The sequence below is a fragment of the Parasteatoda tepidariorum genome, chromosome 2, assembly GCF_043381705.1.
Source record: "Parasteatoda tepidariorum isolate YZ-2023 chromosome 2, CAS_Ptep_4.0, whole genome shotgun sequence".
NCBI lineage: Eukaryota > Metazoa > Arthropoda > Arachnida > Araneae > Theridiidae > Parasteatoda > Parasteatoda tepidariorum.
The window spans coordinates 5,935,337-5,954,486 of NC_092205.1; the positions used below are offsets into that span (position 1 = coordinate 5,935,337).

The following is a 19,150-nucleotide window of genomic DNA, read 5'->3' on the forward strand; positions in this document are numbered from 1 at the left end:
CTGGTCATTTTCCAGATATGATAAAGGAATTTTTCAGGTTTTTGTAAAAAATTGTAACTTTCCTTGATTTTTAGACTCAAAATAATATTCCAGGTTTTCCCTGACCAGTAGGAGCCCAAGTCATGGTAGAAATTGCGTAATTGATCATTTGTACATTAGGCATTGTACAATAACCACTTTTAAAAATGAGAATGCTGGTTGTTTTATTTTTACAATTCTGGATGAAAATAGTGATCGAAAGGGTGGGTTATAATCCTGAGGTAAACAAAGGTGCGAGGACCTGGGATGTCTTAGTGATTTTTGAGTACTAAACTCAGTGGCGCGACAGCCCATAGGGGGCAAAAGCCTACTGTGCCCATATCAGTTTTCTTGACCTTGGGGTGCAGGAGCAGATGTTCCGGTTGGGTGGTCAACCAAACGTGGAACCTCCAGGTTTTAGTTCCCAAGCATACTTGGTACTCATTTTATCGACCTACTGAAGGGATGAAAGGAGATAACTTTGCCCGACCCGAGGATCGAACCTAGGATCTGTAGCACGTGAGCGCAACCACTCAGCGACCCGGGCGTCATGATATAATACTGCATTACAAATATAACAAGAATATAGAATTTTTTTTAACATACTATTAACTGTTTTTATTAATTTTCAATAATTACTAAATTTACTTAGTAGAAAAAATATTTATAATTTTTTTTTTGTGCCATTCTGCCTCAGAATGAACAGTATTTGACTGAATATTCGGTCAAATCACAATTCATTCATATGAAGCATTAGTATATGTGGCAAATGATTTAATTAGTTGAGATGTTACTGCTTTAGGATAAATTTATAAAGTCTCAACTACCTATGATATAACAAGCTGATTAATAAAACACTCTCTTTTTTTTGTAGGCAAAGGTTTATGAATCACATGAGAGATTTATTAGATGCCAGAGATTGGCTGGTAGTGCAAGACACCCAATCACAAAGAGAGATTTTAGATGGACAATGCATTCAATTGACCATTCATTTCTATGGTAAGAAAACATTAAATTGATCTTCAATATCTAGAAATGCCTTCTAATACGGTTTTTAAACAAAGATTTCAATGGAAAGGTTAAAAGTATTTTAAGTTTAATTGCAGCAAAAGAAACAGCTTTGGGCACAAAATCACTGTAGAAAGCGAGTTGGTATGATTCTACTTTTTAGTTTGCAAGCAAAATACCTTAAGATTTGGAATTTCTTTCCAGATTCGCTCTCGTTCGTGAATATTTTAGTATGTAACAACATTTAGTTTTCATAACATGTTCTCCCAAACAAAAAAAAAGAAAAATTCATGGAATAAGATTTAAAAAGCTTGGGGATCATTTCATCTTTTTATAGAATATCAGCCAAGACATTGGACAATGTTTGCAGTATGCTAAAGAGCTCTATCTTGTTGTTAATAATAATTTCGAGTTTGTACATAGTTTTGAATTTATAATCGAATTTTAATTTTTTTATATTCTATTGTGCTTTTACATTATTCCATATTACTCTATTTTATATTACATTTTTCAACACACCTTCATAATTTCAAGGTTTTAAGTTCTATAGTTTCCGCACAGCGAAACAAAGTGTAAAGTTGAATACCCAAAAAAGCGGCACTTACGATTTTTTAATACAGAAAAATTCTTCTTTTAAGATTTACTAAGTATCTTTTTTCATTGAGTTCTACAATTAAGTTAACAAATCAAACAAAAACTTTACTTTCTGTGAATGAACTTACTACCTCACACCCGGAGAATTTAAATTTCTGACCCTTTAAAAATTATCCATTAAATGCTTCAATCAGAAGAGAGGTCGGAAGAAGGTTGTGCGCAGTTTTGTTACATTCATATCTGTTAGTCTTTCTAAAGGATATTTTCTAATGGCAGCCAATTTTATCCTTGAATATATTAATCTAATTTTGATTTGAAACTATTTTAACCACTACAACATAAAGAGTTTAAAAAGCATACATAAGAACTCCGAAAGAACATTAATGGTTTTACACTGCTTTTCAGCTTCTACCATAAAAATATATAGCAGAAATCGTAAAAGTTCACAGCTATGGTTGCATTCTTTTCAGAAACTCATATGTAATAGTGGTTAAACCATATGTTAAGCACTTTGTTTTTGTTGACATATGCCTGTTTAGGCAGAGGGGGTGCGATTGTTCTTGTTTTCCAGTGGAGCCATCTATGGCCAAGAATTCGACTTCATCCACACCATACGTCGCACCTGTTTATAGGGCTGATTCATTCATATATCCGCAGATCAAAATTTTTACCTGAATCAGTGAACGATCGATCTCCAATTCAGTACCCCCAGAGGTGTTGATTTGTCATGGGAACATGGAGGACTTTTGCGACTCGACAGATTAAACGTGCATCAGTCACTTTACCACACGGGGAGACTTCGGCCGGCGGGGTTCGAACCCACAAACTCTCGGACAGGGGAACAGCGCCCTTCCAACCAGGCTATCCCGGCCTAGATTGTTTTTAATTAGTTGAAATGTGTGCACATTGAAACTTTTAAATCTTGATAAAAGTGCCAAGAACAACACATTTTAGTAAAACATTTTTAAGCATCACTGGATGAGGTAAAGACTGAGACTTTCATTATGAAAAGGAACACCCACAATTTGTTTTTAGAAAAAAATTATATAGGGTGTTCTGTTATCAATGCCCTAAATATATACTTTTAAAAATCTTCGTAAATGTAAAAACTAAAGTAAAAAGTATGCATTTTAAGGATCACAAATAAATATTTGAAATGAGGGAAAGACAAAAACTCTAACGAAGTGTAACCAATCACTAGTGATGGAGTGAGGACAGAAAACATCAAAACAGGTTTGATTGCCAGGAGAAACAGTCAGGCGTCAAAACACAATTGTTAGAAATAATTATTAGATTCATAAGTGCTGCCCATTGCACGATTAAGTATAAGATGCCACAATTCAGGAAGTTTCGATTCTAAAACACATTTATTCACCATAAGCTTTTAGGTGAAAAAAAAAAGAGATAATTGGGGATAAATGTATTTTTAGAAAAAGGTAGAAGTGGATAAATGAATAAAGAATAGCTAAATAAAGAAAAATCTAAGTGATGCAAATTTATAAGCAAGCTCTAAAGCAGAGCTAACACTGTATTAAACGTTAAAATTGTTATTGTTGTTAAAATATATAAGTTTCCTTAGAAAAAATTACCGGATCTTTATTACTGTTAATATAGTTTTACTTATAAACTATTATTTGTTAAAAAATACTGATTTTTTTTCTTTTGTCTTGTTTGCAGGTCCTGATGCTCATCGCCATCAAATAGAATTTAGCAATCTCATCAATCTAGGTAGCGTACGAAGAAACACTAGACTTGGATTAAAAGTCATTGAAACATACTACAAACCCTGTCGCAATCGTGAGTATTTGAAGTTTGAATCTTCTCAAAATAACTCTTACATAAAATTCCCCTATCTACATATATCCCACTATCTACCTAAGCTACATCTTGCCTGTCAACATACAAATTTTCATGATTATTAACAAAATTTAACAACATGTAATTTTAATTATAGTAAATTTTTTTAAAAGCTTTTAACAAGAAATAAATGATAAATTGCTAACAGGTAAATAGATCAGCATTATCAGTGGATTGGTTATTTTAAAAATAACCAGTATCAATTAGTTAATATTGATATATTAACTAATCCATCATACCAATAAAGCTATATAATTAAAATGTGCTCAATCATTTTTAAAGTGATTATGAAAGAGACAAATAAAAAACTGTGAAACTATAAGACTCCACACTACAAGATTTATCATTGCATTTGTTGAAAATAATGAAGAAGTATACGACCTTTGAATTCATCACATAGAAATCAGATAATGTAATCTTGCTAATAGGGTTTCTTTGATATAAAAAGTCTGAATTCCTTAAAAGTTTGAAACATTGAAGTAATTCTTTTTTATATGTACAATTAGAAGATCCCTCAACTATTTAATAGTTATGATTTTTACTCGCATTATTAACCAAAATAAGATAATGTTGGATCGCCAAATAGATTATTTAAATTTTGTATTTGTGGAAAACGGAAGATTCTGAACGTACGCAAAAATCAGAAATATCGGGATAAAATATTTTTTATCACGAAAATCTGGATAACTAAGAACCCTGCATTACATTGAAGTTAAAAAAATTAAAAATTTATCTATTATGGTTCATCCTCTTTGTCTTGACTGTGGTTTGAAGAACTAATCTTAAAAATGGATTACTTATAATTTCAATCAGAATATACTTCCATATAAAGCCAACCAGTTTTCACACAATGAATGTAATACGATAACAGTACTAAAAGAAATATTTATGACATTGCCTGGTTAGCAAATCTAAAAATTTCATAAAGATGCAAATTTTAATTTTTAACCATTTTTGAAGTCGTTTTTATTGTACTTTCTTTTTAATTAGCCAGTAAGAAATGTAAGAAGCCTATTTACCTACATCATTAAAGCGAACATTGAAAACCCTCACTAGTGATAAAATACTATGTTTAGTGCACAAAAAAAGGAACACTAAGAATAAATTTTGATTTAATAATCAGATTTTTACATACTCAGACTTAATGTCAATGGTTGGAGGGTCTAATCTTACATTATGTTAATTAATTAGAGAAGACACTATTCTAAGTTACAAAAATGGACTTTCTTTGAATAGACAGAATTTTTTTTTTACAAATTTGGACCCGCAAAATATGGGGAGGGGGACAACCTGAGAAATCTAGTCACACAAAGCAATTAGTTAAGTCAAGAGAGCTGCTTAAAGTTTGGACCCTTTAATTTTTTCTAATTTCCCCATTCTGCAGGAACTTAGTAAGGTAGTCAAAAAACTTTAGCACACAATAAAGAATTTTGTATGAAATTTGTTCACATTATACAAAGATAATTCCATGCAAAAAAATAATTTTTTATAAATTATTTATCATTTCATTTAATAATAATCGGAAAAAACTCTAATTGTAAGGTATGAAAATTTTTACATAATTTTAAATGTAATTTTTTACAACTTATTTCATAGAAACCAGATGTTCTGATCGTACAAAAAAAATCAAATATCAGGATAAAATATTTTTCATCAGGAAAATCAGGACAACTAAGAACCCTGCATTATATTGAAGAAATAAATTTAAAGTTTATTTATTATCGTTCATCTTTTTTGTCTTGACTGTGGTTTGAAGAATTAATCTTAAAAATGGATTACTTGTAATATTTCAATCACAATATACTTCCGTATAAAACAAACCAGTTTTTACACCAATCAATGTATTATAATAACAGTACCAAAAGTTTGTTATTTATAATTATGCTGATATATTCTTTCTTCCCCATTTCCAGTTAACGATGTCAGTAGTGCGGCCATTTCAAACATACCAATCATGCTGATCATTATCGGAATATTCTCAAGTTTCATTTTTAGATATGTGTGATGTGAACATTTCAAGCCAGCTTTGAGTTATCATTTGATAAATTATATGCCTAGTGTGTAAATGTTGTCTAACTGAGTTATATTTATTGAGCTCAAATTATTAATTTGCAATTTTGTTTTGCAAAAAAAGAACTCAGGCAAAGCAGACCAAAGGAACATTTCATACGCAAAATACTTTGTACATAAATTCATCACAAATGCATTCATTGTTTGTAATTTTCATTTTTTATGAGTTTTTAATCCATTGCATTAATTGCTTGTTGAGTACTTATTGAAGATTTGTATTTAGTGTTTTAAAGCAATTTTTTTAATAAAATATTTTTTTATTCTTTGTTGTTGCCTTCAAAATGTTTTTCATTAAACATCATCCAACTGATTTATAACTTCGTTTAATAAAATTCAATAATTTTGAAAACTTATTGTAAATGTGACGTGTGTTAATGAAATAGAAAACATCTAGTTAATTTAACAATACAAATACATAAAATCACAGATATATAAATTCACATTTATTATGAAAATAAGATAAATTATATTGCATTAATAACTATAATTAACTGACTGCAATATTTTTCTTGATGTGTTGATGGAAAGGAGTTCAATTTTTTTTATTTATTATTATTATATTTTAATTTACAATATTTTCTTTTTCAATTTACATCCTTATATTTGCTTTATTAAGCATAATTCTTGCAGCCTAATACAAAAAAAAGAGGTATCTCCACAGGTGGAGAGTGCCTTGAAACACTAATGAAGTGCCTCTAATCATTTCAAGGCACTCCTGGAGATCTTTTTTTGTATTAGACTACAAGAATTATGTTTAATAAAGCAAATATAAGGATGTAATTGAAAAAAAAAGTATTAAAAAGTTTTAATTCTTTTTTGCTGCTATATAAACAAGAAATAGTACATTTCAAAGAGGGAAGTTTCACTCTCGTCTGATTCTCTTTTTGACCCAAGCCAAGGCCTATCAAATATCGACCCAACATCCCTGCTTGAAATAATTTAATCTTAAAATTATAGTCACTGCCACACAGAGCCAGATTATACCTTTCATAGGCCCTAGGCACAGCCGTTTATGGGCCCTCCCCTCTTTTTAAAATATATGCTAAAATTTTCTTCGTATGGAAACGTATTACGCCATTTTAGATTTATTAATTTCAGAAATGACTAAAAGGCATAAAGCTTACAGTGATTTGTACGATAATTTCGGTTTTCTTGTTCACAAAAATTTNATAACTATAGAAAACAAGTTAACAATTAATAACTAGCAAAAAAATAAATAACTTATCAACTAATACAAAATTAGTCGAAAGAAATAATTATCTCTTAATAAACGTGCTTTGTTGTACATATTATTTTATTTCACATTCAAAATTATCACTAACTATTTAACACAGTGTATTATAGGTAAGTAAACAACATTTAAACTAATTTTTTTTAATTGTGTGCCTGCAAATTTCGAAATCGTTAAAATTGTGCCGTCACAAAAGAAAGGTTGAGAATCACTGTATTAGATCATAAGATTCTGCAAAATAATTTATTACTGTAAAATATTATATTTTTATTTGTATCTTCATAATTTTGTGCAAAATACACTTGTTGTTTTTAAAGCTAAACTATTTTTGACAAAAAATTTTTTTCTCCCAAGTTTTTCGTAGGCCCTAGGCACGTGCCTAGTGTGCCTATAGGTTAATCCGGCCCTGCTGCCACAGCTCCAGAGGAACGGCAAGTGTATTGCTCTCTCATTTATTGATTTTTTGTTATCCCTTTGATATTCGATTGGAAATAAAATTTATACATTACAATTTCATAAATGCTACAAATAGATAATACACAGCCACAGGCTTCAAAAATGTTTGCATTTACTTTTTGTTGTAATCTGAAGAACTGTGTAATCAGTTTTAAGGGTTGGTGAGCAATCAAGAACAGGGGGAAGGGTGCCCTTATCATTAGAAAAATAATAATAATAAACTGTTTGTAATCAAACAGTAGTAGGAAAGGTTTAATCCTGGTACAAGTTTTTACAATGACAGTGTTTATCTAGTTTTTATTTATCTAGTTAAGAATTCACTTGGAAAACCTGCACAGAGGTTTTTCCAGTAGGTAGTTATCTTTCAAATCATAATTGTGATAACTCTGGTAAAAATCTGTTGGGAAGATAGCAGTACCACTTACAGTTTTTAAAGCCTAATTCTATTCTAACTTTTTGTTTTGTTTGTATACATTGTAGTCAATGAAACATTCTACCTCACAAATTAAAAAGGCTTATTATAAAATTTTTTTTTGTAGATTAAAAAAAAAAGAAACTAATGAGAGTTAGATGCTATCTATGGGTACAACAAGATAATACATAATATTAATAAAATCTATGGAAATCCATGTAATATGCAATAACAAAAGGGTTTTTAATGAGAAAATAAAAGTCTAATCAATTACAAGTTTCATTTAACTATATAATTTAGTCAACAAAAACACTACTTAAATGCTTATTTATTATTTTTTTTAACTTTACTTTTAAACCAATTTTTGAATTTTACTCAATGGTCTTCTGCATAGCTGAAAATTAATAAAAAAAAATTTACTCTAAGGAGCATATTCATTTGTTATTTTAAAAACTAATGAATGAGCATTAATAATACACAGCTCTTTGAATTTAAATATAAAATAAAACTAATGATAAAAAGTTGCACGAAATGTAATACCATAATTAATCAAAGAAAGAGTCGATAATTAACTGTAGCTACAGTTAGTATCAGTACTAAAACATAAAAAATATTAAAAAATTTCAATATTCATTTCATTACCCAAAAATCAAATAGCTGTTTTAGTAACATACTATAAAATTAAATGGTCTCGATGTTTACGATGTAAGCCTCAGGAGAATCTACTTTTACAATAAGTAACTAAATCAACATCTTTATTTTTAGGATATTTATATTATTTCAGTTGGGTAATCAAAAATATGTTAATATTTATTATACAATTGCTTAAGTGTATTTTTTTAAAGTACTTTTGTGAAGCAAAATTAAAAAGCCTTAATACCTTAAAGTTGGAACAAAGTTTTTTAAATTATATACAATCTTGGCATAAAGAATTAGCCAGACTTTAGAACGGAAAAATACCTTAAATATTTTAAAAGTTATTAAGCTTTTAAAAATCGGCAATTTGCTGAGATATTTTTTTAAAGATGAAAATAAATGAATGACTTTCAATTTTTATGAAGACAGATAATGGAGTACTTGTGTAACTTTTTAAATGTTATAAAATTAAATCACAAATAGGGAATGCTATTCCGCACCAGAGACTGTGGGATTGTCACACCAATCCCACAAGATTGAGATTTGAAAACAAAAAGAATTCTTCGCTTTTAAAATGCTTATTGATGTCTGCCTCACATCACTAAGCATTCAGCATACATTTGACAGAGAAGAGTGAGCAATTGTTTCGCATTACCTGCAACCTGATGATCAAGGAACTGATGTTTTTAAACCCCCTAAAATGCAATCTAAAGAAGGAGAACATTACAAAATTACATCTTGGACTAGAACCACAAAGAAAACTTTAAAGAAAAATAGCAGATTTTGTCAATGTATTAGAAGATGAAAATGGACATGAAAACAAGCATACTGCAAAAGAGATTGAAGATAATGATCCAAAGACATCATCAAAAGATGAATTAAGGTTAGCTATGCAAAAATACATGCTTCTCTCAGAGTTCCATACAAGAAAAGATTATGGTGAATAAAATTGACTAATCAACAAAGAAATGAGTCTTTTAGAAAAAGGGGGATCACACGCCAGTGAATTTGGAACTTTTACATTATACATGTATAGTTGTGGAGTCAGATAAAGACTTATCGAGTAATTTAATCACTCGCTGAAATTAAACCCCCCTAATGTGAAACTGCGCAGACAGGGCTGGCTTTAGATAGGCTTGACCTAACAGTCATGAGTAACAGTTGCAAACTTATAAAAATAAAATATTATTCGCTAAAAAAGCATTTCATTTTAAGACGGAGCCATTGAAAAACAGCCTTAACTGGCAAAATTTCTCCATTTCAACCTGTAAAGGAAAGCATCCTTATAAAATATCTTAAAAGTATCAGGTTTGAGGTTAACAGTCAAATGATGTTCAATCAAACAAAATAGGTCAAGACGACAAGACATTCATCAGACAACATTTCAAGCAATCAAAACTATATAGAAAACATTATTTTAATTTGTTCAACATTATTTACACAGTTGATGTTAAACGTCTACGTGGCATAATTTACAAATATTAATTCGAAATCTTATGATTTACTAGCTTTTACAACTCCTACCATTGCAGGACGTACACATCGTTCATGTAATCGATAACCGACTTTGGTGACCGCTCCCACGGTGCCTGCTTCCTTAGAGGAATCCTCCATTTCGAAAAGAGCTTCATGGTGATTTGGGTTAAACTTTTCACCGATGGGATCCATTTGGAAAACACCATGTCTTTTCAAAACTGAATGCAACTGGGCTTCGGTCATTTGCAGGCCTTCAAACAAACTTTTCAGATGAGTGTTACCTTCAGAAAGAGCTTCCTTGGGAACTGACTCAGTTGCTTTTCCTAAGACGTCAGCCACTTCAACAAGATCTTTTACGAAACTTTGAATTCCGTATTGTTTAGCATCCCCGATTTCTCGACGCATCCTGGTTCGGATATTCTCATTGTCTGCTAAAGATCGCTTGTATTTATCCTGACAAATAAAAAAGTTTATGAGTTTACATTGAGATTGGTTTATTTAAGAAATAAAAGCTTAAGATTGCAAAAAATAGAAAAAGCACATGAAAAAAAAAGGTGTTTGAAGAAAATTTTCTGATAAGCAATTTCATTAAGTAATAGTATATAGATATAATAAATCAGAAATACATAATATTTTATAAGCATCAATATTATCATGAAATGTTAGTAACACATAATTTTACTTAAAAAAGATTAAATTATAATGTAAATAAAAAAAAATGCTAATATGAAAAACTTGGTAAGAGAAACTGTCCATAGAAGTTTTTAGTTGATAAAACTTATAATGTTATAAAAGTAAATTAGTGAATAATCTATCACACAGCCACATTAAAAAATCCAAATTGTCAGAGTCACCATATGTCTTCACCAGTTTTTATATAATTTGAACAGCGTGTAATAAGAGTTTTTGGCAGAATGTTTCTTTTTCAACATGCTTGAAAATTAAATAAAAATGTTAGAAAAAGATAAAAAACAACAACAACAAACATCATCAATAATAATAATAAACAAACCACGTTAACAAGAAAGGGTCAAAGAGTTATTTTTAAATTATGAAATACAAATTAGAACAATATCAGCTCATTATAGTTTTTAAGTTATAAAATTTCAAAATAGTCATATTCTGAAATATTTATTTCTCAAGAACTATTAGACTAATTTTTTAGAAATAGTATTTTATAATTTAAAATTATGAAGTTTAAGAGGATTCGAAAATTTATATGAAACAAATTTTTTTTTTACCATTATTATCCAAATAAAATAATAATTACTAAAATAATCTTTTACATGGTATCTTTTGATAAAAATTTAATCAAAAAAGTTTTGATTTGCTAAAAAGTTCCTGAAAAACAGGATTTGCTTAAGTTTCTGCAATATGGTAAAATACACAAAAAGTGAAAATAACATTAAGGGCTCTAAACTTCCAACCCCTCTTTTGGCAGTTTAACTATTGCAACCATAATTTCTAGATGGCGGCTATCCCTTATACTTAGATGATCAAAAATCCATATTCAAGTGAAATATTTCTAATACCACTTGCCAATAGCAGATCCTTGCTAGGTGAGACCAAGCTAATTTAAAGCAGAGGGTGCATTTCTTGGCTTTTCAGCGACATCATCTTTGGCCAAGAATACAACTTCAGCAAAAAACAAGTTACAATCCTTTTAAAGGGCGGACTGAACCAGAGAATGATCAATTTTTAATTTAGTCCCCCCCCCCCAGAGGTATGATTTGTTATTGGAACATGGAGGACTTAATAACCCGACAGATTTAATGTGCATTAGTCACCATTTACTACACGGAAGCCTTCGGCCGACGGGGCTCAAACTCATGACCTTTTGGACATACACCTACCAGGTTATTCCAATGTTCATCGAAATAAAAAAGGCATATTTAGTCAGAGAACATACATTTTTGTGCCTGCGTCTGTAACTTAAAATATCGTCAGCACTAAATAATTAGCAAATTTGGAGTCAAATTTTTGAAGATTGACTTTTAGTCTATTTTTATTTAAGTGCATGTAATTACAACATTGCAAAATTCTGACCATACCAGTTAAGAAAAATTAAGATAGCCTTTTAGCACACACATGTTAAGCTATACACAAGTTAAGTAACTGATTTTTAGTTTAAATAAANTTATATGCTTAAAGGAGACATACATAAATAATAAATATTTAGGAAAGAAAAGTAATAATTCAGTAATAATATTTTGGTAAAGAATTAAAGCCGAAATTTCCGCATCAATTCAACCAAAACTATTTCAGTTTTCCCTTTCTGCTATTAAAACAGAAGAATTTTTTTTTTTTTAAACTTATTTACTTTTGTTCTTACATTAATCTGCTGAAAGTTTTCTTCTTCTTTTTTTCACGATGGAGAATCAGACATCCTTACTTATTTTTTTGACATTTTTGACATATTTGATGGTTAAGCAGAATTACTGAAATAGCGGGCAAAAGGGATTTTTTAAGTAATGGAATGAAGATTCATTTTAAAAGAAGTTTAGAAAAATATGTTAAATTTTATAATACTAAAAAAAAGAGATTATAAATAACAAAAAGAGAAATCTGAAGTTTGGTACAAAATTGCACATATTATTACTTATATATAAAAACATCTGACCTAAAAGGAAAAATTAAAACATAATATAGAAATGAGAGAGGAATTTATCCTAGCAACTGAGATACATACATTTAATTAAAATACACAACAAAATTAACAGTATAACATGAAAAAACAGACATAGAGTAGTAAGGAAATTTGTTTTGATCAAAAATGTTCAAAATGTTATGATAAGATTTCTTTAGATTACATTAAGATAATAATACATTTAATCACAACAAAATTAAGAACAAACGGCAAAAAAGAAAAAGAAATAGTTATGATATGGTCTATTTAAGAAATCTAAAAATTTCATTAAAGATGCATATTTTAATTTTTAACCATTTTTGAAGTCTTTTTTAACTAACTATACTTTTTAATTAAAATATCAGTAAGAAATGTCAAAAGCCTATTTACCTATATCCTTAAAGTGAACATTATAAACTCTCACCAGTAATAAAATACAATGTTCAGAGCACAAGAAAAAAAAAAGGAACACTAAGAATAAATTTTGATTTAATAATCAGATTTTCACATACTCAGATTTAATCTTAATGGTTTGAGGGTCTAATCTTACATTATGCTAATTAACTAGAGAAGACAATGTTTTAAATTATAAAATTCAGCACAAAAATGGACTTTCTTTGATTAAACAAAATTTTTATTTTTTTGACTAATTTGGACCCTTACAATATGGGGGAAGGAGAAAAATCTGAGAAATCAACAACAGTAAGCAATATTTAAGTCGACAGAACAGTTGAGTGTTTGTAACCCTTAATCTTAATTTTACTTTTTTCAAATTTCCCCATACTTCGAGAATTTAGTGAGGGAAACGAAAAATGTTGGCACACAATAAAGAATTTTGCATTAAATTTGTTCATAGTATACAAAGATTATTCCATTAAAAAAATATTTTAATAATTATTTATAATTTTATGTAATAAGAGTCAGAAAAAATTCAAAGCGTAATACAAATTGTTTCATAATTTTAAATGTAATTTTCGACAACAAAATACAAAATTTGAACAAAATTGCTCAAATAGTTTAAGCAGGGGTCTGCTCTGTCCAGACATTTTGTGAAAGGTTCGTTTTTGTAAAATTGTGAAAAAAATTACTTGTAATTTGGGAATATAAAATAAATGTTAAGTCAAATTCTTTCAACCAGGGTCCTGCTTTTGCAAAAAACGTTTTCAAGGAGTTTTTAAATTGTAAAGACATACAAAAGATTATGCTCAACACTGTAAAATTATAATTAAAAAAATTAAATTTAAAAAATAAACAGCAATTGCTGATACTAAATTAGAGATGCAACATACAAATATTCGGTATTAAGCCTACACTGCTGCAGCAGAATATTTATTTCAGACGAAAGGAAGAGCATCTACCAAAGACAAAACTTAGTTCATTTATATCTGCCTTTCTCCCTCCCCCCTTGCTGGGAAGGGTTTATTCGATTAACAAAACAATAATGAAGATAAACAAATTTGTGAAGGGTCCGATTAAAAGATAAATTATTTTGTGAAAGATCTGTTTTTAAGTTGAAATATTTTGTGAAGGGTCCGTTTTTATGAAAAGATATTTTGTGAGGGGTCCGTTAACGGACCCAAATTTCTTCTAAACAGACTCCTGTTAAGATATCAAAATTTAAAAAAATCATATATTTTAAATTTTATTTGACATGAGCTATGGATGGTTGACCGTGAAAAGCTAAGTGCAGATGGCACTAGGGCAGGGGTCGGCAACCTTTTGAAATGAAAGAGCCAAAAGTTACAATTTTACAAAATTTCCCGCTTTTAAAGAGCCACTGAAAATTTTTGATTTTATACTATAATATTTTTTTATATATATATGATTTTTAATTAAAAAAAAAACGGTTTTGAATACAGAGTAATATTTATTCTTTATTTTTAAAATACGCTAATAATTTTTTTAAAATTTAGTTTTTATTTAATTTTTAATTTTTTTAACTTATTTCTTTTGGGGGGGGGGATAAGAATATTTGGGTCATTAAAATTCGATGAAAATTGCAAATTTTCTTACTAATTCTTGTCAAATTTTCAACAGAAAACGCGATTTTTTTTTATTAAATGTGCAACGAAACACAATCTTATCAGACAGATTTTATAATAATTCTTTTTAATTTTTCATAGCAATTCCGTAATAATATTCATTTATATTATATCAGAATTTTTTCACAATTTTCCTTTTTTAAGAAATATGNTATGGCAAGGCCAAACTTCAGTTATGAACTATTGAATGAGAGGACCAATTGAACTTGATTACTGATTAATCTTCCTTTGTTTAAATTGAAGAGTCAAACAATATTAATAAAACATTATACTTTTAAAAACAAATATTCTCTAGTATATTTAATTATCAATATGTTATTAGTTCTATGTTTATTTTACCTCTTAAATATTGCTCAGATAAAATTGTGACATAATTTGAGTAAAAGGGTTTTGGACAGTTTAAGACAGTTGGACAAAGGGGTTTTGGACAGGACGGTTTAAACCGTGGATTAATCCATGCTGTCCTAAACCTTGCCAACCCTGGTTTTAGGCTCACAATCAGTTAAAATTTGTAAATTACTCTTATGAATGGTGAAATTATGTGAAAAATTAAAACACAAATTACAATAACAAAACTTCCTAGAATATTAAACTAGTTCACACATCACCTCGTAAGCATACCATAAACGGAGTGATACACCAGAAGTTTTTCAAATTTCTTCTGCTTTAAGGAAGCTTGTTATGGTTTACATTCAGTCAAACATCCATTCTTCTGATTTCGATCAAATTTTGTATACATGACAATTCAAAGTTTGTTTCAATTATTACATTTTTGTTAAATAAATTTTATTTGCTGGTTGTTTACCAACAATGTTTGGCGATCTTTTAGTGTTTTGCTCTTTTACTGCTCCTGTGTTTCTTATTTATTGGTTTTAATTTCTGGTTGTTTTGACCACGACTTAACCATTTGTGATTTACCTTTGTACCTTGGTTTGTTTGTTGCCATTTGTACAAATTTTGTCAATTTCTACAGCAATGTTTGAATGTAATGTTTTATGTTTTAAACAGTGTAAATTGTGGTCACCATTCTCTTTGTGAGACAAGACTCATCCCTTGTTAACTACAACCACTTTACTGTTTCTTTTGAATTTCTGTAATTGCTCAATATAAGGGAGCGTCGTCGGCTTTACGCACTATAAGGCGACACTCCCGGAGCAAGCTTGTATTATTTGTGTTGCCATCATCTGTAATGTTTGTAAAATGTAATGGTTTTCAATAAATGCCACGGGTGGAGCTGACCGATCGGCTGGGTACTGTGCAGGTGTCCGGTTGGCAGCCCTTAAATGAATTTTAAAATTGGGCTCAAATACATTTTGGTTTGATTAAAAAATTCTCGAGAAATGGCAAAATTCACAAAAAGTAAAATTTACATTAAGGGACCCAAACTTTTGATGGCTTTTGACCAAATTATTAGGACTTTATTTTCCATATTGCAGCAACTTCCCATTTTTTGTGGGTAAGGAATCCAAATAGGACAACAAAAAAAAAAGTATGTTTATTAAGAGAAGGAAAAGTATATTTTAGTGTCTGATTTCATTGGTCTAGTCGTTAAGGGTGTTCTTTCTTTTTTTGCACACTATACATATAAATTTAATCATTTTAAACAAAATATCTAAAAAAATTCTACACTTTACAGGGGCAAAAAAAAAAAAATGTGATANAAAAAAAAAAAAAAAAAAAAAAAAAAAAAAATGTGATAACAAATTATATTCTAAATGGCATGTTACATGGATTTTTTATTTAAAAAATTGAAATATTAAGAAACTTGAAATAAAAAAATTTAAGACAAGATTATTATTCAAATCATTGCTGAGAAAAATAGTTAAATTGATTTAACTCATTGTTTTAAAATTTAGAAGTTAGCAAGTATAGTTATGGATGGCTGAATTAAAAATTCAATTACCTCTAAATCTTTAACCTTTTCTGCAAATTTTTCATTTTCTTCAAGAAGTCTCACAACCTCTTTTTCTTGTGGCAACTGCTCTTCCCTTTTCCCTTCCTTAAGTGTTTCAGCTTCTTCAGTAGCTTGATTTGAATATTGACGTAATCCAACAGCTGAGGCATAATTTTGAGTCCTGTAGAAAATAAATAAGAGAATACAACCAAAATTTTAATTTTAAAACTTATTATATCCAATATGTATGCCATATTTGCTAAAAACTTTAATTTAATAAAATTTGCTAAAAACTTTAAAAGCTGAATGGGGTACATTATGGAAATGGAAAACATCAGGGGATTAAAAAAGAATGTTAAATATTAACCATATTTTCAGGGGTCTGTCTAGGTTTTTCTGAGAGGTACCTATTTTGTGAAAATTTAGACATGATTTGTGAAAATTAAAAAAAATTATATTAAAAAAATCAACACAAAAATATGGATTTATCGTTTCTTAAGGGGTAAAAAAATAAAATTTTAGGAAAAAGTTTTTGTATTGATTTCCCTAAAGTTGAATTTGCGAAGGTAGTAAATTTGACTAAGACAGACCCCTGATTTTAATTATATACTTTATCTAGACTAAACAGGCAATTTTATAACAGTCGTTGAACAGCCAACCCAATTTTTGGGATCATGACTACTAATTTTTAACTATGTAGCCTTGTAATTTTGAACTCAATCCAGAAGACAAGGGAACTCCTGCATCAAGTATTGGCTTAAATTTGCCTTCGTGGAGAACTTTTTGATGGAACTAACCCACACTTGCGTTACATGGACAGAAGACCACGAGAACCTCACACTGTTAGCCTTACGGCAAGGGGACTCAAGCGTATGATTCGTCTACCACTGAGGATATTTTACGTCAGTACTGTGGTCGATGCGAGCCGGATGCGAAATTCGTATCAATCAGCCACTGCCAGGATTCGAACCGGGTTCACCTCATTGGGAGGCAAACGCTCTAAATAGGCAATTTGTAAAAAAAACAAACAAACAAGCACACAATGTAATTATTAAAAGTAAGAAAGATTTCTGTATGGGTATTTGCACCAAAACTTCTACCAATAACTTTTGGTAACAGACGCAAATTTAAAAAAAAAAAAAAAAAATCAGAATCTGGTACTCTTGAAGGTAAGCAGGAAAATACTTCTGAGCAAACCACTATCTGAAATGTTAGTAATTAAGAAAATTGATGCGAAGAACCAGTAACAATAAGATATTACTATTCCTTCAACATTTTCATTAATCCAATAATAAAGTGACTATGTATCGCTCATAATTAATGATATCTACTAAATATCTCATTAAAGTCCATAAATTTACTCTTCATTTCAACTAAATTAAATTATTATATGCTTATTTTAATTCCTTTTCCTCACACACTCTATTGTTGTTATTAATAAAAAATTAGGGATTTTCGTATCTTTACTATCCTGTGACAGAGTTTTAATTTTTTCCCCAGCTTTTCGAAAAAATCCTCCCTATCACTGAAATCTTTCTGGAAGATATTTTTAATAATAGTAACAGAAACAATTTGTGTTTACAAAAAAAGTGCCCCCACAATTTGAATAAAACTGTATGTATAATTGTAAATGCAATAATTTCTTTTTCATCAGCATATAAAATAATATACATTCCAATATTATGGGTACTATTCTCACATTTTCAAGGGAGGATGGAACTTTATCACACTTTTTGCATTCACATTAAGAAAAAATATTACATGATTTTTTTTAAATACAGAGCAAATAAAAAAATAGTTGAATTTCCTAGCATCCAACTATTTAAAAAGTACCCTTATATACAAACATTTTAATCATTTACAATGAATTTATAATTTACGATACACAGGAAGATATTCTTGTTGTGACTTGCGGCAGAATAATTATAAAGTTTTCGCAACTTCCACGAAGCGGCCTACGAGAAAGAGAAGTTAAAAAAAAAACCCACCACAGAAGGAGACCAACTTGATGAATTCAACTCGCACCCACTCCCAGGCAAACCTGTACGTAATTCTGCAAGAAAATTTGCAAGTTTGAAATCCTTTGGGCACCTATGTCATACTACTTGGTGCGGAAAATCAGTATACGGAAATATCTCCTACTAGATCCCATTATTACAAATAATGGTACTATTAGATTTCCAAAGGCTGCACACAATTACCAAATTATTATGGTCGCCTTTACCTATTGCAGTAATACTTGTGGTAATATTATTTCTTCTTTGCGCCTGGAATTGGAATAATACGAAAATAAATTAAAAACCCTATAACACAAATAAGCACGTCAAAGTAGTAATAAAATCTTTCGATCGTCGAACTAGTAAATGACGATCAAAACTATTTTCTTTTCAACAAATGCACACAATAACTTTAGATTAATGAAACTAATGATTATTGAAGAAGACAGAAAGATTTTTTAACAGTTTTGATCAGTATTTAAGAATTCACTTGAGAATTGCCGGCAAATTCTTTAGGGATTCAGCTACAATCAGAGTTTTACTAGAGATTATGAAAATTTAACTCTGTGCAAGTATTCACCTCTTTAATCGAATAGGTTGAACTGTTTGAGACTCCAATTTATACTTAGGAAAAGATTTAAATGACCGTAAAATAAAACTTAAATAGGTAGAACGTGCAATCACGGATGCCATGATTTTGATGAATTTTTTATCCAAATTTCTTTCTGATGCAATTTTTGTCAACAAATGACTATTGCCAAATTTCATTTAACGAATCGTGAACAAATATTATGAATTCAATTTTTAATTTATTAAAAAAATAATTTTTAAAT

At 29.4% G+C, this 19,150-nt stretch overlaps 2 protein-coding genes across 2 annotated transcripts in view; one reads left to right on the top strand and one right to left on the bottom strand.

Annotated features, from left to right (window-relative positions):
- Positions 1–5,812, top strand: part of LOC107442211 (Related to Sod) — a 75,492-nt gene extending 69,680 nt beyond the window's left edge. Inside the window, exons 13-15 of the mRNA XM_043056129.2 lie at positions 893–1,017; positions 3,298–3,417; positions 5,391–5,812. Of these exons, the coding sequence (XP_042912063.1) occupies positions 893–1,017; positions 3,298–3,417; positions 5,391–5,482 (337 nt within the window). The 3' untranslated portion in view covers positions 5,483–5,812. The remainder of the gene's footprint in view (positions 1–892; positions 1,018–3,297; positions 3,418–5,390) is intronic.
- Positions 5,813–9,685: 3,873 nt separating this feature from the next.
- Positions 9,686–19,070, bottom strand: LOC107442218 (grpE protein homolog, mitochondrial Roe1). Its single transcript, XM_016055716.4, has 3 exons — positions 18,898–19,070; positions 16,330–16,501; positions 9,686–10,211 (listed from the first exon to the last, which is right to left on the bottom strand). Exons 1-3 carry the CDS (start codon positions 19,008–19,010, stop codon positions 9,777–9,779), a joined length of 720 nt encoding a protein of 239 aa, XP_015911202.2. The 5' UTR covers positions 19,011–19,070; the 3' UTR covers positions 9,686–9,776.
- Positions 19,071–19,150: the final 80 nt, after the last annotated feature.

Excerpts from the sequence above, each read along its gene's own strand:
- LOC107442218 (XM_016055716.4), bottom strand. The coding sequence starts at position 19,010 with ATGGCATCCGTGATTGCACGTTCTACCTATTTAAGTTTTATTTTACGG. Across the intron at positions 16,502-18,897 it reads CAACCTATTCGATTAAAGAG|GACTCAAAATTATGCCTCAG; the intron begins GTGAATACTTGC and ends TATTTTCTACAG. Across the intron at positions 10,212-16,329 it reads AAAAGGTTAAAGATTTAGAG|GATAAATACAAGCGATCTTT; the intron begins GTAATTGAATTT and ends TTTATTTGTCAG.